This window comes from Sinohyriopsis cumingii, chromosome 7 (assembly GCF_028554795.1).
Source record: "Sinohyriopsis cumingii isolate HCF-2022 chromosome 7, ASM2855479v2, whole genome shotgun sequence".
Taxonomy (NCBI): Eukaryota; Metazoa; Mollusca; class Bivalvia; order Unionida; family Unionidae; genus Sinohyriopsis; species Sinohyriopsis cumingii.
Window position 1 is genome coordinate 40,604,710 of NC_142967.1, and position 27,201 is coordinate 40,631,910.

At 35.5% G+C, this 27,201-nt stretch overlaps 1 protein-coding gene across 4 annotated transcripts in view; it reads right to left on the reverse strand.

The window, feature by feature from the left end:
- The window catches only part of LOC149795084 (uncharacterized), a 190,994-nt gene that overhangs the window by 153,867 nt on the left and 9,926 nt on the right, over nucleotides 1-27,201 (reverse strand). For all 4 annotated transcript variants that reach the window (XM_089964791.1, XM_089964792.1, XM_089964794.1 and 1 more), the window contains exons 3-4: nucleotides 24,021-24,073; nucleotides 18,827-18,958 (exon numbers count right to left, since the gene is read on the reverse strand). In XM_089964791.1, coding sequence (XP_089820917.1) covers nucleotides 18,827-18,958; nucleotides 24,021-24,073 — 185 coding nt within the window. The remainder of the gene's footprint in view (nucleotides 1-18,826; nucleotides 18,959-24,020; nucleotides 24,074-27,201) is intronic.

Sequence of the window (27,201 nt, forward strand, 5' to 3'; positions counted from 1 at the left end):
GGTTTAGTAGTTGCATAAGAACACATTGCAAGCCTGTCAAGGTTTAGTAGTTACATAAGAACACCTTACAAGCTTGTCAAGGTTTAGTGTTTACATAAGAACACATTACAAGCTTGTCAAGGTTTAGTAGCTGCATAAGAACACATTACAAGCCTGTCAAGGTTTATTAGTTGCATAAGAACACATTACAAGCTTGTCAAGTTTAGTGTTTGCATAAGAACACATTACAAGCCTGTCAAGGTTTAGTGTTTGCATAAGGACACATTACAAGCTTGTTAAGGTTTAGTAGTTACATAAGAACATTACAAGCTTGACAAGGTTTAGTGTTTACATAATAACACATTACAAGCTTGACAAGGTTTAGTGTTTACACAAGAACACATTACAAGCTTGACAAGGTTTATTAGTTGCATAAGGACACATTACAAGCTTGTCAAGGTTTAGTAGTTACATAAGAACACATTACAAGCTTGACAAGGTTTATTAGCTGCATTAGAACACATTACAAGCTTGTCAAGGTCAAGTGCATAAGGACACATTACATGATTGTCAAGGTTTAGTAGTTACATAACAACAAATTACAAGCTTGACAAGGTTTAGTAGTCACATAAGAACACATTACAAGCTTGTCAAGGTTTAGTGCATAAGGACACATTACAAGCTTGTCAAGGTTTAGTAGTTACATAAGAACATACTACAAGCTTGTCAAGGTTTAGTAGTTACATAAGAACACACTACAAGCTTGACAGTTTAGTGTTTACATAAGAACACATTACAAGCTTGACAAGGTTTAGTGTTTACATAAGAACACATTACAAGCTTGACAAGGTTTAGTTTTTACATAAGGACACATTACAAGCTTGACAAGGTTTATTAGTTGCATAAGAACACATTACAAGCTTGTCAAGGTTTAGTAGTTACATAAGAACACACTACAAGCTTGTCAAGGTTTAGTGCATAAGGACACATTACAGGCTTGTCAAGGTTTAGTAGTTACATAAGAACACACTACAAGCTTGTCAAGGTTTAGTAGTTACATAAGAACACACTACAAGCTTGACAGTTTAGTGTTTACATAAGAACACATTACAAGCTTGACAAGGTTTAGTGTTTACATAAGAACACATTACAAGCTTGACTAGGTTTAGTTTTTACATAAGGAAACATTACAAGCTTGACAAGGTTTATTAGTTGCATAAGAACACATTACAAGCTTGTCAAGGTTTAGTAGTTACATAAGAACACACTACAAGCTTGACAGTTTAGTGTTTACATAAGAACACATTACAAGCTTGTCAAGGTTTAGTAGTTACATAAGAACACACTACAAGCTTGACAAGGTTTATTAGTTGCATAAGAACACATTAAAAGCTTGACAAGGTTTAGTGTTTACATAAGAACACATTACAAGCTTGACATGGTTTATTAGTTGCATAAGGACACATTACAAGCTTGTCAAGGTTTAGTAGTTACATAAGAACACACTACAAGCTTGTCAAGTTTTAGTGTTTACATAAGAGCACATTACAAGCTTGACAAGGTTTAGTGTTTACATAAGAACACATTACAAGCTTGTCAAGGTTTAGTAGTTACATAAGAACACATTACGAGCTTGACAAGGTTTAGTGTTTACATAAGAACACATTACAAGCTTGACAAGGTTTAGTTTTTACATAAGGACACATTACAAGCTTGACAAGGTTTATTAGTTGCATAAGGACACATTACAAGCTTGTCAAGGTTTAGTAGTTACATAAGAACACATTACAAGCTTGACAAGGTTTATTAGCTGCATTAGAACACATTACAAGCTTGTCAAGGTTTAGTAGATACATAAGAACACACTACAAGCTTGTCGAGGTTTAGTAGTTACATAAGAACACATTACAAGCTTGACAAGGTTTATTAGCTGCATTAGAACACATTACAAGCTTGTCAAGGTTTAGTAGTTACATAAGAACACACTACAAGCTTGTCAAGGTTTAGTAGTTGCATAAGAACACATTACAAGCTTGTCAAGGTTTAGTAGTTACATAAGAACACATTACAAGCTTGACAAGGTTTAGTGTTTACATAAGAACACATTACAAGCTTGACAAGGTTTAGTTTTTACATAAGGACACATTACAAGCTTGACAAGGTTTATTAGTTGCATAAGGACACATTACAAGCTTGTCAAGCTTTAGTAGTTACATAAGAACACATTACAAGCTTGACAAGGTTTATTAGCTGCATTAGAACACATTACAAGCTTGTCAAGGTTTAGTAGTTACATAAGAACACACTACAAGCTTGACAAGGTTTATTAGTTGCATAAGAACACATTAAAAGCTTGACAAGGTTTAGTGTTTACATAAGAACACATTACAAGCTTGACATGGTTTATTAGTTGCATAAGGACACATTACAAGCTTGTCAAGGTTTAGTAGTTACATAAGAACACACTACAAGCTTGTCAAGTTTTAGTGTTTACATAAGAGCACATTACAAGCTTGACAAGGTTTAGTGTTTACATAAGAACACATTACAAGCTTGTCAAGGTTTAGTAGTTACATAAGAACACATTACAAGCTTGACAAGGTTTAGTTTTTACATAAGGACACATTACAAGCTTGACAAGGTTTATTAATTGCATAAGGACACATTACAAGCTTGTCAAGGTTTAGTAGTTACATAAGAACACATTACAAGCTTGACAAGGTTTATTAGCTGCATTAGAACACATTACAAGCTTGTCAAGGTCAAGTGCATAAGGACACATTACAAGATTGTCAAGGTTTAGTAGTTACATAACAACAAATTACAAGCTTGACAAGGTTTAGTAGTCACATAAGAACACATTACAAGCTTGTCAAGGTTTAGTGCATAAGGACACATTACAAGCTTGTCAAGGTTTAGTAGTTACATAAGAACACACTACAAGCTTGTCAAGGTTTAGTAGTTACATAAGAACACACTACAAGCTTGACAGTTTAGTGTTTACATAAGAACACATTACAAGCTTGACAAGGTTTAGTGTTTACATAAGAACACATTACAAGCTTGACAAGGTTTAGTTTTTACATAAGGACACATTACAAGCTTGACAAGGTTTATTAGTTGCATAAGAACACATTACAAGCTTGTCAAGGTTTAGTAGTTACATAAGAACACACTACAAGCTTGACAGTTTAGTGTTTACATAAGAACACATTACAAGCTTGTCAAGGTTTAGTAGTTACATAAGAACACACTACAAGCTTGACAAGGTTTATTAGTTGCATAAGAACACATTAAAAGCTTGACAAGGTTTAGTGTTTATATAAGAACACATTACAAGCTTGACATGGTTTATTAGTTGCATAAGGACACATTACAAGCTTGTCAAGGTTTAGTAGTTACATAAGAACACACTACAAGCTTGTCAAGTTTTAGTGTTTACATAAGAACACATTACAAGCTTGACAAGGTTTAGTGTTTACATAAGAACACATTACAAGCTTGTCAAGGTTTAGTAGTTACATAAGAACACATTACAAGCTTGACAAGGTTTAGTGTTTACATAAGAACACATTACAAGCTTGACAAGGTTTAGTGTTTACATAAGGACACATTACAAGCTTGACAAGGTTTATTAGTTGCATAAGAACACATTACAAGCTTGTCAAGGTTTAGTAGTTACATAAGAACACACTACAAGCTTGACAGTTTAGTGTTTACATAAGAACACATTACAAGCTTGTCAAGGTTTAGTAGTTACATAAGAACACACTACAAGCTTGACAAGGTTTATTAGTTGCATAAGAACACATTAAAAGCTTGACAAGGTTTAGTGTTTACATAAGAACACATTACAAGCTTGACATGGTTTATTAGTTGCATAAGGACACATTACAAGCTTGTCAAGGTTTAGTAGTTACATAAGAACACATTACAAGCTTGTCAAGTTTTACTGTTTACATAAGAACACATTACAAGCTTGACAAGGTTTAGTGTTTACATAAGAACACATTACAAGCTTGTCAAGGTTTAGTAGTTACATAAGAACACATTACAAGCTTGACAAGGTTTAGTGTTTACATAAGAACACATTACAAGCTTGACAAGGTTTAGTCTTTACATAAGGACACATTACAAGCTTGACAAGGTTTATTAGTTGCATAAGAACACATTACAAGCTTGTCAAGGTTTAGTAGTTACATAAGAACACACTACAAGCTTGACAGTTTAGTGTTTACATAAGAACACAGTACAAGCTTGACAGGTTAGCAGTTACATAAGAACACACTACAAACTTGACAGTTTAGTGTTTATATAAGAACACATTACAAGCTTGTCAAGGTTTAGCAGTTAAATAAGAACACACTACAAGCTTGACAAGGTTTATTAGTTGCATAAGAACACATTACAAGCTTGACAAGGTTTAGTGTTTACATAAGAACACACTACAAGCTTGACAAGGTTTAGTGTTTACATAAGAACACACTACAAGCTTGACAAGGTTTAGTAGTTACATAAGAACACACTACAAGCTTGACAGTTTAGTGTTTACATAAGAACACATTACAAGCTTGACAGGGTTTAGTGTTTATGTAAGAAAACATGAGCTTGACAGGATCTTATGTTTTATATCAGGACACACAAGATAACATTGTTGAAAATCATCAAACTGCCGCAACAAAATGTTGCAATGACTAAGTATAGGCTACAATTAAAGTAGGGAGAAATTATTTTCTTAAAACAACATAAAATCATGCAATTAAAATTGTCACTATATATCACTGAAGGTGTTTTTCAATTAAGACAAGTGTTTTTTATTGATACATAAGAACAAATATGTTTTTCAGGCAGTTGGAGTCATATTTTATGTTTGGCATTTTGAACTAAATAACTGATGACCTTCCAAATCACTTCAAAAGCAACTTTCAAAGTTATCACAGAATGTTGCCAGTAAGAGCAGGTAACGATTACAAGATTGACAGGGATTAGTAATTACAATTTATCCTTTGTAATATTTGAGAATTCTGTTGTTATTCAACCTAGATTTATGACATTGATTTGTCTCTTCCATGCTGGAGCTACAGATATTGAACTGAGGAGAACTGCAGAGGAAGTGCACACACACGAGCAGTGTAAATCTCAGAAATGTGTGTGTGTGATTTGGATTTTTAACACAGCTTTAACAATTGTTCAGTCATATCACTACGATGTCTGCAGTGTGGCAGTTTATAGTAGTGTCTAGCACTGGGACATCATGCTACAGACATGTAGCATGATGTCCAACCCAGTCACATTATCCTGACAACAGGCTGACCAGTCCTAACACTAAATGTCAACCTGGATTTTTTAAAATCAGTTTTCATCTTTATGTACAAACAGAAATAAATGAAAAGATCTTTCAAAATATAGAAAATATGCAAAAGAGTTTCCTTGAAAAGACAGTAAGTTACACTTTCAGATAAACGCAATAATCATATGACCAAGAAAGTCTGTTGATTAAAAATGACAATTTTTAATTATTTTAATCTACCTAGATTCTTAAACTGCACAGCCATGGATAGATAAAATACCTTGTCGATAGTGGCAATGTATGGCATGGTAGTGTGATTAATTCGAAAGAACAAATCCATGATCAGATATTTTACCCTTTTCATTGATTCCTACTCCATAGTAGTCAGCAAACCCTGACACAATGAGTAATGTGCCCTGCCATGAGATATACCACCAAGGCCATCAAGGCCAGGTGTGGGCAGGATTTGCACCTTGTCTTCTGGTTGCTTGTTTGGACCACTAAACAATGAAACCACCATTGCCAACCTGGCCTGATCATGGCAGAATTTGAACTCTCAGTTTTCTAGTTTGTAGTCCAGCACATAAACAAGTTGAACCACATTGATCATCCTAGCCTGGTCTGGCCAGAATGTGAACTCTTGTGTTTTAGTGTAGCACAACAAAAACATGGCCATCTCAGCCTGTCTAAGCAGGACTTGAGTCCTCAGTCTTTTGGTCCTAAGTCCAGCACACCAAAAACTGTATCAGCATGGCCATCCTGGCCTAGTCTGGACAGGATTTGAACCCGTAGTCTTCTGGTCATCAGTCCAGCACACTTACAACTGAGCCACCATAGTCTGGATTTAAACCTTTTGTCTTCTGGTCATTAGTCTGTCATATTAACACATCATTAGTTCGGTGTACTAACACATCGTTAATATGGTATAACAACATGTCATTAGTCTGGCACACTAACACATATTTAGTCTGACATACTAACACATGTCATTAGTATTGCACACTAACACAATTCATTAGTCTGGCACACAAACACAAGCCATTAGTCTGTCATTCTAACACACATCATTAGTCTGGCATACTAACACAAGTCATTAGTCTGGCGCACAAACACAAGCCATTAGTCTGTCATTCTAACACATGTCATTAGTCTGGCATACTAACACAAGTCATTAGTCTGGCACACTAACACAAGTCATTAGTCTGGCATACTAACACATCCCATTAGTCTTGCATTCTAACATGTCATTAGTATGGCATACTAACACTTGTCATTAGTCTGGCATACAAACACATCATCAGTGTGACATACTAGCATGTCATTAGTCTGGCATACAAACACATCATTAGTGTGATATCCTAACACATGTAATTAGTCTGGCACACTAATACAAGTTATTAGTCTGACATACTAACACATCATTAGTGTGACATACTAACATATGTCATTAGTCTGGCATTCAAACACATCCCATTAGCCTGGCACACAAACACAAGTCATTAGTCTGGCATTCTAACATATCCCATTAGTCTGGCTACTAACACATGTCATTAGTTTGGCACACTAACACAAATCATAAGTCTGGAACACTAACACAGCCCATTAGTCTTGCATTCTAACACATGTCATTGGCCTGCCATACTAACACTTGTCATTAGTCCGGCACACTAACACATCATTAGTCTGGCATGCTAACATGTCATTAGTCTGGCATACTAATACATCATTAGTGTGACATGTCATTAGTCTAGCACACTAACACAAGTCATTAGTCTGGCACACTAATACAAGTCACTAGTCTGGTTCACTAGCACATGTCATTTATCTGGCATGCTAACAGATCATTTGTATTGCACACTAACACATGTCATTAGTCTGGCACACTAACACAAGTCATTGTCTGGCACACTAACACATCATTATTCTGGCACACTAATACATCATTAGTCTGGAATACTAACAAATCTTTGTCTGGCACACTAATGTATGCTATTAGATGGGCACACTAGTACATATCATTAGTCTGGCACACTAACACGTGTCATTAGTCTGGCATGCTGGCACATGTCATTAGTCTGGCATACTAATACAAGTCATTAGTCTAGTGCACTAACACGTCATTAGTCTGGCACACTGACACAAGTCATTAGTCTGGTGCACTAGCACATGTCATTAGTCTGGCATGCTAACAAATCATTTGTTTGGCATATTAACACATGTCATTAGACTGGCAAACTAACACAAGTCATTAGTCTGGCACACTAACACATTAGTATGGAATACATGTACTAACAAATCATTGTCTGGCACACTAATGTATGTCATTATTCAGGTACACTAGTACATATCATTAGTCTGGCACACTAACACATGTCAATAGTCTGACACTCTGGTACATGTCATTGGTCTGGCATACTAATACAAGTCATTAGTCTAGTGCACTAAAACATGCCATTAGTCTGGCACGCTAACACAAGTCATTAGTCTGGTACACTAGCACTTGTCATTAGTCTGGCATGCTAACAAATCATTTGTATGGCATACTAACACATGTCATTAGGCTGGCACACTAACACATGCCATTAGGCTGGCACACTAACACATCATTATTCTGGCACACTAACAATTAGTATGGAATACTAACAAATCATTGTCTGGCACACTAATGTATGTCATTAGCCAGGCACACTAGTACATATCATTGGTCTGGCACACTAACACATGTCATTAGTCTGGCATACAAACAACTAAGCCACCATGTTCAACCTGGTCTGCCTTGGTAGGATTTGAACCTTCAGTATTCTGGTTGTTAGTCTGGTGCAATAACACCTGATCTACCATGGCTTCAAGCTAGAATATTCAACAGAAGTCAGTGGTTGATCTTAAGGTAGCTGGTTGAGATAAATCCCAAGCCACAGGTACCCACTAATACCTGATTCACCACATACCCACTAATACCTGATTCACCACATACCCACTAATACCTGATTCACCACATACCCACTAATACCTGATTCATCACATACCCACTAATACCTGATTCATCACATACCCACTAATACCTGATTCATCACATACCCACTAATACCTGATTCACCACATACCCACTAATACCTGATTCACCACATACCCACTAATACCTGATTCACCACATACCCACTAATACCTGATTCATCACATACCCACTAATACCTGATTCATCACATACCCACTAATACCTGATTCACCACATACCCACTAATACCTGATTCACCACATACCCACTAATACCTGATTCATCACATACCCACTAATACCTGATTCATCACATACCCACTAATACCTGATTCACCACATGCCCACTAATACCCCATTCAAATGCTCCAGTTTACATATGTGTGAAATTTACATACTCATGTATGTTAACATACAGGTGATGCTCAATTTAAGTCATCGATGCATTCTTGAGGTTATTGGTGTAAATAAAATTAACGTTTTACTAAGGATACTTGTAAATTGAGGAAGTTCTTGGGCAAATTTAAAATCTAAGTTTTCAAGCAAAGATTAAATATGCATAATTTTCTCAGTAATAAACTGGGTCACACCTCTAATATGCTCAGCTTAAGAAATGTTGGTTCTAAATGGGCCACACATCAGTAAGATGAATTAAACTTAATCCATATTGTATATTAGGCATTATAGGATTACTGTAGTTCTGTAAAGAGTGCTGGAGAGATTCATGAACAGACTTCTAAGTGGAAGTCTGAAACACACTGAAGGAAAATAAATTAAATTCAAATATGACCAATGCCTTTGCAAGGTTAAGTCCCCTGATCAATATTGGTTCCAGTCCATAAAGTGCTTTACATTTTGAATTGTACCTGTGCCATATTCGTGCTGTATCTTCACTGCACCTGTGCTATTGCATCAGTGGACAATCTCAGACATGCATAACAAATATAGGCATGAACAGAGGACTGTGGTCAGTGGTCATGTAAGTGTAACTATTCACTGTAGTTGTACCTGTCATGTCAATGGACAATGTCAGAGATGTGTACTGAGTAGTTTTGTTGGTTACTGATCTAGGCTGAAGTTTTCTACACCACATAACTTTCCTCCTGCATGAGCACTGGGCATTTGCACATTATGTGAGGACAAAATCAGAGTGGGTGGGTGTAGAAGACTTTAACTTTGACATAGATCAGTAATAAATATCTAAAACCCTTAGTATCACACTACTCACTTATATTTATAAATGCAGAATACATGCTCAACTGTGAACAGCATTATAGCCACTGATATTGTATATACAATGATCTGCATTGACAGATCTACCATGCACATAACAGATCTGCTACTGATAATGACCTGCCATGGACACAGATCTGCTACATATGCAAATCTATCACAGACACAAATCTCCTATTCACACTGATCTGCCATGTATATGAACAAAATAGAAGCAGATCTGCTTGACACAGATCTGCTACAGACACTAATCGACCACAGACCCAAATCTGCTATAGACACTGATCTGCCATGTATATGAACAAAATAGAAGCAGATCTGCTTGACACAGATCTGCTACAAACACTAATCGACCACAGACCCAAATCTGCTATTGACACTGATCTGCAATACAAATGGACCTGAATAAAAATAGATCTATTATAGACACATATCCACCATAGACAAAGATATGCCAGACCCAAATCTACAATAACACAAATGTACCTGAGATCTGTTAAAAACACAGATCTGCCATATTGTGTAAGATGTACAGTGGTCCCCATGATGAAAGGCCCCCCTGACCAAAGGCCACTCACTCTTTATGGCCAGAATCCTTTGGCATCAATGATATTTTGTTCAAAAGGACCCCTCAAGAAAGGTCACCCTTCTAACGCGACCAGTGACCAAGATATTAGTGCACAAATGTAAAATTTACCCTCACAAGCAGCCACATTTAATTGGTAATATATGTCTAGAATCAGTATTTGATTACGGTAAGGTAAGCAATCCAATTATCTTTCCCAATGTATGGCTTGATGGGTTGATATGCCATCACTGTGGTAGGTGTGGGGTGGGGTGCTTCCAATATTTTATTTAAATTATTATAGAAGTCCCACCCAGGCTTGATTTTGGTTGGAAGTTAAATTAGTGAAAGATAAATGTAAAGTTCCAAGCCCTCAGTCAGCGATGCCGACAGTTAAATGATTGAATATACAAAAAAGTGAAATTCAACTAATAACAATTTAATGACAATTCAATAATCAAATGATTAAAATTTTCCAAGTACTCTCATTCCACTTGACCCTGTGATAGCCTAGTGCATCATTTGATTTGCAGTGTGAGACAGCTTTCCACCAGTCCTTGTATTCTACTCATCTGTGTATTCTTCTCTCCCATTCCTCCAATTCCTTCTCCTCTTCCTCCCGACTTTCTCCAAATTCCTTCTCCTCCTCAACTTCTCTATACTTCTCTTTTCCCACTTTCTCCTCCTTGCCTCATTTTCCTCCTCCTCCTTGACTCTATACCGACTAGACTTGTTGACTCTGACTGCTCTGCTAGTTTTACTTCTGTCTTCCCTCTTAGAGACTCGAGACTCACTGAACCAGACGTTCTGTCCCCAAAAAAGCTTCCTGTGAAAACACAAGGATGGCTATTAAGTTCTTCAGTCATGCATTCATTCACACAGAAAATACTCATACGTCCTCGTATGATAAAACAATGTCGTAATAAAAGTACGGTATCAATTACTTCTCATACATACATCAATAAATTGCATCACATCAGTAAATATTCCTAATCCCATTATACTATACAATATCACAGCAATCAGATGCATTTCTTTACATTACAACTCATACAAAGTACACAAATGTTCAAATATCCATGCTCTGATATATCCATACATCCACATTAACTAATCTTACACACTTCAACCATTTTCCAAATTCACAATTCAAGCATGTGTAAAATCTAACAAATCACATGAATAAATGCACTAGTTCACTATTAAGTATCCTAATAGCAAATTACAAAATTAATTCTCACCACAAGCTAACAATCTACATAATTCTCTACATGATACTCAAACTCATTTCTCAAATACACATGTAAATTAAACACTACAAAGGTAATTCTACATTTTAAATGATCCTATTAATTAAGGTTACATACTACAAATAATTAAAATTACAATGCCATAATGTTCAGCAAAAATTGAGCAAATAACTTACTGACCTTTACGAAGCTTTGTCTTTCCTCAGAATCTCCTCTCTAAGTTTTCCAACCAAATTACGAGTGGCTTTCTCGGAGTAATCCTGTTTGCTCAGCAATCATCCCAGGAGAACTAAATTTTCACTTGCTAATTAGAAGTTATAATTTGGACCAAAACTGTTACCACATCCTCCATCTCAATTCCAATTGGATGTCTCTTTGATTCAATCCAATCAAACTTAGTGGACAATGTCCTTATTGCTGTCTGTCCATGTGGGGATGGATTTAAAACACTCCCCAGTCCTCGCAGGTTCTTCTAATATTTGGACAAATCTGTAATGCCTAGGTGGGAAGTCACTCATTCTAGCGCTTATGCTGATTCAAGATGCTGGGTCATCTCCCTGGTCACGGTAACCTTGTGTAAGAGATTAACTCTAGCCTGCAGCATGTTCAGACATCAAACATGGCTTGTAATAATAATAATGAAGTTTATACACAACTTATGAGCTGGAGCTGAACAAACATGACACAATGTCGGTTTCCAGTACAGGTACCACTAAGGTTATGGGGTCAGCAATGTTTTGATAGAGCTTTGGAATTCACATAGTGGATTTATTTTTTTAATTGACAATTATGACTGGACATAATTTTCAAGATCATAACATGATCAGATAGAAATGGAGTCAGCAATGTTTTGGGCTTCACACAGCAGATTTTTTTTTTTAAATTGACAATTACGACCAAAGTAATTATAAAGATTATATCATGGTCAGATAGGCTAAAAATAAATGTTGTTGATTAACACATACAAACAGAAACAACTTTGAACAAAACAGGGTACCATTCAAAGACCGAAAAATCATGTGACAGTACATGTATAACTTCCTTTATGAGAAGATTTTTCATTTACAAAAGTTTCATCTGCAAAATTAAATTGCAGTACTGTACAATTAGCAACACAGGAATAAATCATTACAACACTGTAACATGTCATCATGTAAATGAAGAAAATAATACTTTAGAAGAAAAAGTAAAGGTTATTTGGCTTGATACAAAACAATGTATGTACCAAGCTTTAAATAACATTCTTCAATGGTTTTGTAATGCGCATGCCAACAATATCCCACTCACATTTCACGCCTGAGAATAAGAACTATTATGTTACTTGAAATAACTCTTGTGTTTAAGGCAAGAAGTACATTTTAATAATTAATCCTACTATTAAATGAAGATATTAATTGCTTTAAGTTATATGTAGCTTTCCTACTATAAACACATATACATTTCAAAAGTATAGACTCCATCTGGAAAAGCCACCCATCTTATAAGGCCACTTTCCTGGTGCAGAAGGGGTGGCTGTATAAAAGGGGGGACCAACGTACTACTATAATATGGCAAATCACAATCACTGATGTTTCCATTTTTATGTGCATCATACATTAGAAATATGGCAATGGAGTCGATCCACAGGCAAAAAAGAGGACAGGGTCATCAATATGTCTGTTAGAAGATAAAATGATAGATGGTTGGACGGAGAAATGGACTAAAAATTAAAAATATTGAAACAAGAAATCCAGAAAATAAAAGGCACATCTTTATCAAGAATCTGATATGTGCATACAATTCTTCATAAGTTCAAATTAAACAGTTTCTTCTTTTTGCTACAAAAATAAAAGTGCATGATGGCTTAAGATAGCATAAGCATATCTTCGTTACTAATATATTACTATGAATGGTTTGCGGGGGGTTGTTGCTCCAGTATAAATGTTTGAATGGTAAATGAATGAAATTCTGTTAGACCAATGGACAAAAACATAAAGAAATATTAACACTGAATTAATTCTTAATAGCAAAAGACACATCAAAACCATTAGTCTAAATTAAAAATATCTGTATAAAATTTCAAAGAGACATCTTGAATGTTTTGGAGCTTTCTGACAGAAATGCAAGTGTTGATTTTGATCAACAGAAAAAAAGTAAAAATATACTGCAAATGAATAATTGCAAGTAGCACAAGAGGTGTATTGGAAGCACAAGACTTACATGTGTAAGTCTCATAGAGATATGTTAAACAGATACAAGTCTAACAGGTGCATCAAGTTTCATACAGACCTGGTCAACAGATACAAGTCTAATACACATATCAAGTCTAATACAGCTCTGGTCAACTGATACACATTCAACACATGTAACAAGTCTCAAACAGATCTGTTCAACAGATACAAGTCTAATATGTCTATCACATCTCATACAGATCTGTTCAACAGATACAAGTCTAATATGTGTATCACATCTCATACAGATCTGTTCAACAGGTACAAGTCTAATATGTGTATCATGTCTCATGCAGATCTGTTCAACAGGTACAAGTCTAATATTTGTATCACATCTCATACAGATCTGTTCAACAGAAACAAGTCTAATATGTGTATCACATCTCATACAGATCTGTTCAACAGGTACAAGTCTAATATGTGTATCACGTCTCATACAGATCTGTTCAACAGAAACAAGTCTAATATGTGTATCACATCTCATACAGATCTGTTCAACAGGTACAAGTCTAATATGTGTATCACATCTCATACAGATCTGTTCAACAGATACAAGTCTAATATGTGTATCACATCTCATACAGATCTGTTCAACAGATACAAGTCTAACATGTGTATCACATCTCATATAGATCTGTTCAATAGATACAAGTCTAATATGTGTATCCAGTCAGTCTCATACAGATCTGTTCAACAGATATAAGTCTAATATGTGTATCAAGTCTCATACAGATCTGTTCAACATATACAAGTCTAACAAGTGTGTTATGTCTCATACAGATCTGTTCAACAGATACGTCTAATATGTGCATCAAGTCTCATATAATATTTGTTCAACAGATACAAGTCTAATAAGTGTATCATGTCTCATACAGATCTGTTCAACAGATACAACCCTAATATGTGTATCATGTCTCATAAAGATCTGTTCAACAGATACAAGTCTATTATGTGTATCAAGTCTCCTACCGATATGTTCAAAAGATTAAGAGTTAAGCTCCAGAAACATGTGACTGTAGACTGATGAAGAGAAAAAACACAATTCATAACCCTTCCATCTTTCTTGAGCAGAGGTAAATCTGTTACATATAAGACACACAGTGATGCAACAGTCATAATGAAAACTATGCCACATATATGACACAGTGAGACAAGTCATATTGCAAAATATGTCACTATACACATTGTCTTGCTATGATTCATAATATTAAATTTGATGAGAACAAATTTTTAAAATGTTATTGTAATTTAAATCTATACATATCTAAACTGTGTCTTCTTCTTAGGGAACCCATGAGCTGAAGCCACGGATGTAAAGGGTTGAGATAATGAATAAGACATCATATAATCATGAAATGTACAAAAATATGCTGTCACATGTCCCTCATGCAAGTTATGTATCTTACATGAAGTATACAATATATCCTGTTACATCCTTACATGGTTTGGCTCCTGATTATCTTAAATCTAATTTTAAACATGTTTAAAATGTACATATGTATGAACCAAGATCCATCTCAAACAACAAGTTATATTTACCTAAACCAAATTCAGAGTTTTATTGGAAGAGTTTTGCTTTTTCTGGAGCCAAACCATGGAATACCATCTTATATAAAGTCAGCTAACTCATGCCAAGCTTTCAAAAATTCTTAATCAAAATCTACAGAAACAATCATTTGTATGATTTTGTTTAGTTCAGTACTACTAATTTTTACAATATTGTTATCATGTACTCACCTATAATGTTTTTCACATGTTTGCTTACTACTATTATATGAATCATATATGTACTCATCTTTGGAGCCTTGTACATATTTTATTGTAGCAGTAGATCACTGTGCCTAAAGACACCTAATATGTCATTGAAGAAGGCTTCATGAAACATTGGTAAATTAACCTAAATGAGCTTCTTTAAATAAAGTCATTATTATTATTATTAGTAGTAGTAGTAGTAGTATTACTAGTATCTACCCCATGTAAGCTATCTATCTTACATGAAATGTACCAGATATCCTGTCACATGTGCATCATGCAAGCTACCTATCTTACATGAAATGTACCAGATATCCTGTCACAAGGGCATCATGCAAGCTACCTATCTTACATGAAATGTACCAGATATCCTGTCACAAGGGCATCATGCAAGCTACCTATCTTACATGAAATGTACCAGATATCCTGTCACAAGGGCATCATGCAAGCTACCTATCTTACATGAAATGTACCAGATATCCTGTCACAAGGGCATCATGCAAGCTATGTATCTTGCATGAAGTGTACCAGATACCCTGTCACATCATGTACTGATCATTTTTATCTTGTCACTACAGTATATCTATATTTAGCAGTCATCCTGGTGTCACGGAATTGTACAAATCCTTTTATTATTAAATACATGTACTCAGGTTTCGTTTTTTTTTGTGTACAATGTTACCCGAAGGTGATTTATGTATATTGTACAATTTTTCTAAATAGTGAGTTTGGTTCATCAAATGCCACATGTGCTAAGTGCTTTCAATGGGAAAACCAAATGCTTCCAGCGCACAGACAATGCATAACAAATTTGTCAGTATATAAATGCCTCACCATGAGATTAAATCTTCAAATTACAGAATATCTTGTCAGTGAGTGGTCTACTTTAAGGACTTGCACATATTCAGCTGTAGTGGTATGTGAATTATTTTTAATTTTTTGTGTATAAGTTATAACTATTGTACTACCACATTTATTTTTTGTATGTTTGCAATGTAGCTTCAGTTTACATAGTGTAATGCAAATATTTTTTATTCTGGTTTGTGACTTAGCAAGGGATTTATATTAGCAATATAAAACTGCATTTTTAAGAAATGTTTAGTACCGTAGGATTCTTGTTGGACATGGTTTTGTTTACTTCTGAACCTGTTGGTTGTTTTGTAATTATTGTGCCAATAATGTAGTCTGTATAACTTACCATATATAAAGTCATTACGTTTTATTGTATATGCCCGTGTCATGCATAGTACATGGTGTTAGATATATTTTCAGCTGACCCGAGTGATCACCGTAGAGCTGAATAAATGGTGTTGCTGATTGAGTAGCAGGTGATCAGACATTGCTGACCGAGATTGGTGGGCGCTGACTGCTTGATTGACCAACCTGGAATACTAACGGCTTGATTGGCCAGTGTAACTGGTAGCCAAGTGTGCTGGTGACTGAGTGTGTAACTCCATACACGTAATCATTTAGCCGTGGGCTAATTTTTGGGGTTTGTAAAACCCAGTGTGTGTTTGGGACTGTAAAGATCATTTGTATATCTGTCCCTTTTGTTTATATAATTTCACTATTTGAGCGAATACATTTTACTATAAGAGTAAAATACTACATTTGATTTACTATTTGAGTAAAACACATTGTTCTTTCATTGTGAAATCACTGTGAAATCATTCACCCCTTATGCTTGTATTGTGTAAGGTCATTTATTTGTATTTTCATTATTAAGTCCAAACATTTTATGTTAACTGATCCAATATTTGGATCATATACATGCACATATTAATCATAATTAATTGCTCATTCATACTGTTCATTATTAAACATTGTATCTGTATCACCATCAAAAGTGTTCTGCTGAATATCTGAAATCCCACCTGGTTATCTTGTTACAAATGGTGTCTATAGGGGGATCATTTCAGATGTAATGGAGCACTGAAATTATTGTTTCATTATTCTTGTATGACCTTTTGTGTATTTCAGACGTTCTTGACAAGACAGTGAGGTTAAGAAGATATATAACGTTACTTTATTTTTTGTACACATTTCATGTTTTATTTGCCTTTCGAGAAAAGAAAATACGGTTTGTTGAAATTATAGTAATTACTCATTTTCTGCATAATACTGCACTTCAAGTTGGTCATATCAGATTTTTGAAATGTCATTGATGAAAGAACTTGTAGAACTGGGGAAACAGTTTGGCTATGGGGGGGGGGTCCCTTAGAAATTTTGTTTGTGAAGAACAGGCTAGGGAAAGGGATCAAAGGTTAAAGGAGAGGTTAACAGAAAGGGAAGCCAAGAAGGAGTTGATAGAATTCGAGAAGGGGAAGATAGAGTTAAAAAAACAAGCAGAGAGGGAGGAACTTGAGATAGAAAGGGAAGCTGAAGAAAGGAAAAGGGCTTTTAAAAAGGAGAAGATAGAATTAAAAAAGCAGGCAGAGAAGAAGATAGAATTAGAGAAGGAGAAGATAGAGTTAGAAAAACAGGCCGAAAAGGAAAGGATAGGATGGGAAAGGGAAGCAGAAAGGGAGAAGATAGAACTGCTTAAAGAAAAAGAGGATAGGAAGCTAGAAAGGGAAAAACTAAGTGAGGTTAGAAGCTTTGGAGATAGAATATAGAAATAGGCAGAGGGAGTATCAAAGAAATTCTGAGCTACTGCAAACTAAAAGGGAAGGAGAACATGATTTTAAATTAAGAGGTCCAAAATTACCCCCATTTGAAGACGACAAAGATAACATGGATAGTTATCTAACAGGTTCGAAAGGTATGCCACAGCACAAAAATGGAAAAAAGATGATTGGTTGCTTCATCTTAGTGCGTTGTTGAAGGGTAAAGCATTAGATGTGTATTTGCGTTTATCCATGGCCAATTCACTGAATTATCTTGCGTTGAAAGATGCACTTCTGAAGAAATACGAGCTAACTGAGCAAGGATTTCACAAGAACATTAAGTATAGCAAACCCAAGAGAAGTGAGACATTCACCCAATATGTCAGTAGGACTTGCAATTACTTGCAGCAATGGGCAGAATGTGGTAAAGTCCTTAAGACATTTGAGGATCTTATCGATTTCCTGCTTTGGGACCAACTACTGGCAATTTGTGGCAAGGAGTTACATTTGTTCTTGAGGGAAAAGTCCTTCACGAATATATATGACATGGCCACACAGGTGGGAATCAGGTCAAGGATAAAAAAACCCAGGAACATTGTATTTCTATCATCATCAAAAGTGTTCTGTTGTAAATCTGAAATCCCACCGGGTTATCTTGTTACACCTGGGACAAATTTTATTATTTGCAAACAGGTGTCCAACAACTTACTACTTAAGCAATAGTATACATGTGTTATTATTATTATTGTTATTATTATTATTATTATTATTATTATTATTATTATTATTTAAAAAGTGTAAAAATAACAATCAAATAATCAGAACAGCAAAACATAAAAGTCTGTACAGTTTTATATCACTGGTCCTTAAGTCCAGGTACATGAAAGATCATCTAAAAAATGTATCACAAAGAACACAATGTACCATTTGCTTAAAGCATTTACTACCTTGTTTGTGTTTGCTTTGCAGGGGAGGGCTTGCTGAACTTGTCTCTCTCAGTTTTATCCAAAGAGAAGGGCTTGCTGAACTTGTCTCTCACTGGCTTATCAGGAATGCTATCTATTTGATACAGTATTTCTCTGAAAACATGTATAAAATGAAATGTTTTTATTAAGAAAAAGTGAATATATATATATATATATATATATATATATATATATATATATATATATATATATATATATATATATATATATGTATACACATACATACACAATTCAATGTATTTAAGGTCTATTTCTTTGTTTCATATCAATAATTTATAATATTTTAAATGTCCAAATACAATGCCATGATAGTGAAACTTTTCTTTGTCCAAAAATCTAAGTTTTCTGCTACTTCAAATTTAACTTTTTTCAAGTGCTGAAGATGTCAATTTCTTATGATAGTTTTATAACAAATATTTACTGTTGTTCCCATACACTTACTCAATTCTTCCTTTCATTAATCTGGAAATCAAAAATAACAAAAAATATTATCTTAAAAATCACTACTCCAATTTCTTCACAAAATTATAAATACCTGGATCTGGACTGCTGCACACTCCACTTATTCAACAAACTATACCCCCTCCCCTGTACCCTGATAAACAAAAAACTACCACTCTCCAAACGGTCTTGATATCCCTGTCATTGATAAAAAATTTATGATAAATTTGTCCCCTGCTTTACTATGCCCTGACAATACATGGATGTAGATTCTAGCTTTATCATGCTCTGATAATACCAGTCCAGTGTTGCTTTTTTTATCTGCAACCTGAGGTACCAGTGTTTTGTATTTGTTGTTGCTATAAACCATGAATTCCAATATCCATATAACATGCTGCATTGATCCCTCTATATAGTGCTGTTCTGTTCAGAGGAGTCATGAAGTGTAAAGTGATATATATATATATAAGGTCACCTTATATTGGGGTACATTACACAGTGATCCCTCACTATAGCTCCATTCAGTTAGTCATAAAATACTTGTAGTACAGTGATATAGGCAAGGTCATCTTATACTGGGGTACATTACACAGAGTGATCCTTCACTATAGCTCTATTTAGGGTAGTCATAAATAGTACTGTGATATAGGCAAGATCATCTTATACTGGGGTGTATTACACTGATTAATATAATTCAGCCAGTATAATAGGTTCCGTGGCCATACTACTGTAATGTCAAGGACTGTGCTATATCAGGGAGTGTGTTATACTGAGGTGCTTTGAAATGGAATCCGTGACCATACTAGTGATATATCAAGGAACATGTTATACCAAGATGCATTATAATGGGATCACTGACCATACCGATGTTATATCACAGACTATGAAATACTGAGGTATTTTATAATGGGATCAATGACTGTACAAGTGTTATATCAAGTACCATGTTATAACAATGTACTTTATGTGATCTGTGATGTGTGTGATCTAGATTTTTAATGTAGCTTTTAACAATTTTTCAGTCATATCACTACGATATCGCATTGTGACAGTTTATAGTGATGTCTAGCACTGGGGCATCATGCCGCAGACATGTAGCATGATGTCCCACCCAGTCACATTATCCTGACACCAGGCCGACCAGTCCTAACACTAACCTCTTAATGCTGAGCGCCAAGCAAGGCAGCTGTTAGTACCATTTTTGTAAGTCTTTGGTATGACTCGGCCTGGAATCGAACCCATGACCTCTCACATCCAAGGCGGACGCTTTAACCACTAGGCCACCAATGTACTTTATAGTAGGATCATTGACCATATCAGTCTTATACCAAGGATCATGTTAAACCAAGGTGCTTTATAATGGGATCATTGACCACAATAGTTATATCAAGGGTCATGTTATACCTAGGTTCTTTATAATGGGATCACTGACTATACCAGTTATATCAAGGACCATGTTAAACTGAGCTGCTTTATAACCAGATCAATGACCATCATACCAGTGTTATATTAAGGAGAGTGCTATAATGAGGTGCTTTAAAATGGGATCAATGATCATACCAGTGTTATAACTAGGACAGTACTATACAGAAGTGCTTTATAATGGGATCAATGACCAGACCAGTGTTACAGCAAGGACCATGTTAATGCAGGGTGTTTTATAATTGGATCAATGATCACCATACCAGTGTTATATCAAGGATAGTGCTATACTGAGGTGCTTTATAATTGGGTGAATGATCACACTAGTGTTTTATCATGGACTGTTCTATACCAAGGTGTTTAGGGGCCTCGAGTGGCCTAGTGATCTAAAGTGCTCACTGTTATGGATCACTGCCATCTCACCTCTGTCAGCGTGGGTTTGAGTCCAAGGCTTGGATAGCGTGGGTACGTGGGAAAGCCTGCCAGTAGCTTCTCGTGGGTCGGTGGTTCTTCCCTGGGTTTTCCAGGGTTCTTCCTCCACCAGTTATACTGGCTGCCATGTATAGCCTATCTTGTGCTGAAAAATGGCGTTAAACCCTAAAACAACAACAACAACAATACCAAGGTGTTTTATAGTGAGATTCATTATCACTCTAGCGTTATGACTGGGACATTGATATTTTCTGAGAGACCACTGAAAATCCATCATAGGCATATCCACAAATTGAAGTAACAACAAACACAAAATTCGTAGTACAAAACTACAAAAACTAATCCCCCAATTTTTTTTAAAAAAGCACAGTATGTGATGAGAAATAATAAAACTGCAGATATCATGAATGGAAGAAAATAAGGCCTTTGGTTTCCTAACTGACCCTAATCTTTGCTTGCCAACCCTAGAATTTTTTGACCATTTAAGAGATTTTAAAAACAAGTAAATTCTGGACTTCCTGAATTATTTTTCTAGTCCAGATTTCATTTCATTCAAAGGCTACAGTGTGAATCCTCAAACATAATATGCAAAGAAATTCATGGAAATTGTCAGAAACTTGTATGCATATAAACTAAAATGACCTACCCTATTATATCTCATTCTTCATATCTTCTAATTTTTCATACACCACCAACCCCATAAAAATCTCAATTAATTTTGGTCCTCCCATTTACTAAAACTTCCCTATTTCTCTCTAAGTAATCAAGCTTTCTCTACAGACTGGTAACATATTTTCATCCCAATAAAGCCTTCCTAATACTAATTAAACCAGCTCAATTAAGTGGACAAAAGTTTGGGTCCAGACAACCTGCCTGTCTGGAAAATTTGTACGTGCCTGTATAATTTGGGAGATGATTGGAATTATTTATTTAAGTTTTGCATGAACCAGATATAAACCAACTCTTATGGTATATATTAAGTTAAAAGTGAAATAAAAACTGTGATCCAAAACTATTTTATAAACTTTTTCAAAATAATACATGCTGTTAAAATGAATCTTTAATGATAAATATACATGTACCCACCATATATTATAAGGGTTTGTAGTTTGTTTTCATAACTTTTATATTATATATGCATTTTAATATACTTTTAACATTTCATTGTTTATATTGCAGTACTACACATTTATAAATTTCTTTGAAATTCTTTATCTTTGCATTGTTTAAACTTAATCCTTAATTGGCACCATATAGACTGTACTGTCCTGACATGCTGTTAAACCTATACATGGTGAATACTTCATGTCAATATGAACTTCCAATTTAGGAGTAACTCCTAACAAGATTTTAAAAAATTTCAGATCAGATGTCACATTAGATTTTTCACTTTACACCAACTAGACACCATAAGAAATCTTTTGTGCAGACACCATGTTGATATGTCCAACCATCCTAGAGTAGTTGCAATAACCTGATTTTCAAGATGGCCACCATGGTGGCAATACTGATATCCCACTGGTACCATTTTTATTTAGAACCAATAAGACTTTATTAAGTGTTTTGGTCAATACCCCTGTCAATATGACTTTCTATTTTGAAAGAATAATGATAACAAAGTTTTCAAGATGGCTGCCATGTTAGGTGTCAGGTCAGCACCATTTTCATTTTGGATCATCTGGTTCTGTTGTGAAAGCCCCATGCAGATACAATGAGCTGTCCAGGTTAACAACATTATTAAGACGGCCATCATAGCAGCCATACTGGAGGTCAGATTATCATCATTTTAAATGGGTCAAACCAGGCATCATATTAAGACTTATGAAAACCTTATGATATGCCTTTCTGTCCCAAGACTTTCAAGATGGTTGTCATGGTGGCCATAATGGATGCCACTGATCAGCACAATTTTCATTTTCATTTAGGCCCAACTAGAGATCACAAGTCTTTTATTGAAAACCCCATGCTGACAGAACCTTCTGTTCAGGAATAGTGATAATAAGATTTTCAAAAATGGCTACCATGATAGTCATATTAAATGTCCATACAGCACCATTTTCATTTAGGACCAGCAAGACCATATGATGAATGTGTATGCAAAGTTTCATGGCAATCTTTTAAGTAGTTTACAAGGAATAATGATAAGGATCTTGTGCTAACAGACAGCTGGGTCACAAATTACTAAAAACAATACGTGTTACAATGCACCCCATTAACATGCCCCATTAAAGTGTGTCTGTGATTTGGATTTTTAATGTAGCTTTAAAAAAATTTCAGTCATGTCACTACGATGTCTGCAGTGTGACAGTTTAAAGTAATGTCTAGCACGGTGGCATCATGTCAGACATATGGTGTGATGTTTCACCCAGTCATATTATCTTGACACCAGGCAGACCAGTACTAACACTAACCTCTTAATGCTGAGCACCTAGCAAGGCAGCTGCTAGTACCATTTTTATAAGTCTCTGGTATGATTTGGCTGGGTTTTGAATTTGCAACTTCCTGCATCCGAGGCGGATGCTCTAACCACTAGGTCACTGGAGCGGTGCCCCATTACAGTATGTACCTCATGACATTCCCCATTACGATATGCCCCATTACAATGCAACCCATGACAACATTCTCCATTACAACACATACCAATACAACATTGCCCATTATTATGACCCTATGATAATATTCCCCATCACAACATACCAAATGCATGACAACATTTTAATATTTTTATGAACAAGATTTCTCACTAGTAGTCATGGCAACTGGGCAGTTTTGATAGTTGTTATTGTGATGACATCATCTGTTGCAATTTTTCAAAATAACGAATTCACTGGTAGTTAATTGTGAAAATATTATCTCTTACCTTCTGAATTTCTGTGGACAGTTGATTCTAGATAATTCATTCTCTGTCAAATTCTGTAAATCAAATAAAATAAAAATTTAAAGCTATTTACCAAATTTACAACAAAACTTTATAACATACAAAACAGCAACAAAAATGAAGAATTTTTACATGTATACAACTGAACCTATTCTTATTACAGCCATTATTTCATGGTAGAGGAAATAAAAGTGCAAAACAAACTTCTTCCATGTTTTTTTTATTAACTTGTACAAAGGCCAAATATCAGCATGTACAATGGACAAAAGTAACACCTGTACAAGGGTCTAATGTAACAACTTGTACAAGAGGCAAATGTGACAACTCATACAGCAACCAAATGTAAAACATATTACCATGAGTAAGAAGATTAACTTTGCTCTGGTGATGATGAAACACACAGGATGTCAGAAGCTAAAGAATGGTTCTTTTTATCATTTAACTTTCAAAAATCAAGTTCCAAAATAATCTGCAACAACAACAACAATACTAGTGTTTCCTCTACCTGCTTGGCTGCAGGTTAAAACAAGTCATCTAGAGATGACAACACCCTGACACCCCCACTTATAAAACTCCTACTGACAAACCAGCTTATGAAATGACTCCTGCTGAAAGTACTCCCTGGTCAATTGCTCTAAATTTTTATACTACAAATACTTCACTATACTAAGATTCAGTACTCTCAGTTTATATACAATTTGTGCCACACTTTGTTTCCATGGAAACAAAAAAAAACAAAGTATCAAAAGGAACATCTATGCATCTTGCTTCACGTGTGTACCAAGTTTGGCTGAATGACCCTGAATGGTTTTAGAGTTATGATATGCTTTAGAAATGTGTATATACAGACAGATGGTCAGATATATATTAATAGCTATATCCCCTGTAATACTGCCTTTAATGGAACTCTTATTGGCAGATGGAACAATGCAAGTTTTCAAGGCTGACATTAACCATGGTATATGTAAGTTTTCAATGCTTACATTAACCATGGTAAATACAAGTTTTTAATGCTTACACTAACCATGGTACATGTAAGTTTTCAATGCTAAAACTAACCATGGTACAAATAAGTTTTCAATGCTTAAACTAACCATGGTGCATACAATTTTCAGTTCTTTCACTTGCCCTGGTATATATAAGTTTCAATGCTAACAATAACCAAGGTAAATATAAGTTTTCAATCCTTACATTAACCATGATACATACAAGTTTTCAATGCTTACACTAGCCATGGTACATACAAGTTTTCAGTGCTAAAACTAACCACAGTACCATGGTACTTATAAGTTTTCAATGCTAACACTAACCAAATTACATATATGCAAGATTTTAATGCTAACACTAAATATGGTTGATAAATGGCAAATGTTTCAATGAAACTTGTGGATTGTCTTAGGGGATATATTAGTGTGATGTCTACACCAAGTGTCATAGGGATACACTAGCGTGATGTATTGTATTATTCAATGCCCAGTCAGTAGGACCACTGGAAAAGCGCACAGAAATAGATAATTTTATCAATGACCAGAATACTATGTCCTTTTCCTGACAGAAACATGGCTAAAAACATCAGACGATGAGCCCAAGTGTGCGGATCTAACACCCACTGGTTACTCCATCAAGTCGTTCCCCTGTAATTCTCACGGAGGTGGAATTGCTGTCATCACAAAGAACTCCATGATAAAACGTCTTAACCACACCACAACATTCAATTTCGACCACACATCGTTTGAACTAGTCCAAACCACACTCACACTGGAGCAAAGGTCAGTCCATTTTTTCTGCCTATACCGCCCTCCTCGTAGTAGAAAAAACAAGCTGGCTGACTGTCTCTTTTTGGAGCAGTTTCCGAATCTCCTGGACAATGCAAATTCAATAGGTGGCAACCTGATTATTCTTGGAGATTTCAACTTTCACTTTGACTGTCCCAGAAACCCAAATACATCAAGACTCATAGATTCCATTAATGTTTTCAACCTCAAACAGTCAGTTAACCAACCCACCCATAAACATGGTCAAATTTTAGACTGGATTCTTCACAGACCTGATGATAACATTCTACGGTCCTCCCTGGTATCCCATGACCTTGCATCAGATCACCTCTGCATTATATGTCATCTTGACGTATCAGTCCCTAACCCTCCACCTTTATCTGCTACATAGAGAAACCTCTGTATGATAAATAGAACCAAACTTAAATGCATGACATCCAACCTAACCTAACAACTTGCTTACCTCCTACCACAGAACAACTCGATAACTGCCTGCATTCATTGCTTGACAAACATGCACCAGCTATCAAGTGCAGAGTATCAATTCAAAAGTGTTCTCCATGGTATAGCAGTGTTAGGGACCAGCTTCGCACTGCAAGTCTATGAAGCCGCTAAGAAAAATGTCACAAATATAGTCCATGCAGCGAAATCAGCCCATTACACTATTAAAATCATGGAAAGTTCCAGCTGCAAAGAGCTCTTCAAGATTACTAACAAGCTAATGTCAAGGAACAAATGTACACCACTTCCAACTACCTTCTCTCCAGTCGACCTTCCAGACATGTTTGCAAACTTCTTCCTTGGGATACAGAATTTGAGTGGCAACCATTAGCAGCATTTGAACCTGTCTCTATGGATTTCGTACGTACAATCCTGATGAAGAGTGCACCAAAGTCATGTGAACTTGATCCAATTCCAACATCACTGCTGATTGAGCGCTTAGATCCAGTATTGCCTTCACTAACTGGTGTTATTAATACCTCTCTTCATCCGGGGAATTCCCATCATTTTTCAAAACTGCCATTGTAAAGCCTCTGCTGAAGAAACCAACACTAGACCATAACGATTTAAAGAACTACCACCCAGTTTCTAATCCCCCATTCATATAAAAATTTTTAGAAAAGGTTGTTCTATCCCAGTTGGTATCTCATCTGAATTCAAACAGTCTTTTTAGCAATGTACAATCTGCATATTGCCCTTGCCACAGTACTGAAACTAATCTTCTAAAAGTAGTTAATGACATTCTCTCTGTGTTGGATAGCGGAAAGATTACAGTCCTCACCCTCCTTGATTTGTCTGCAGCATTTGTTTCAATAGACCATGATATATTACTTCACCGTCTCCAGCATGTATTTGGCATTCATGATACAGCCTTACTGTGGTTCAAG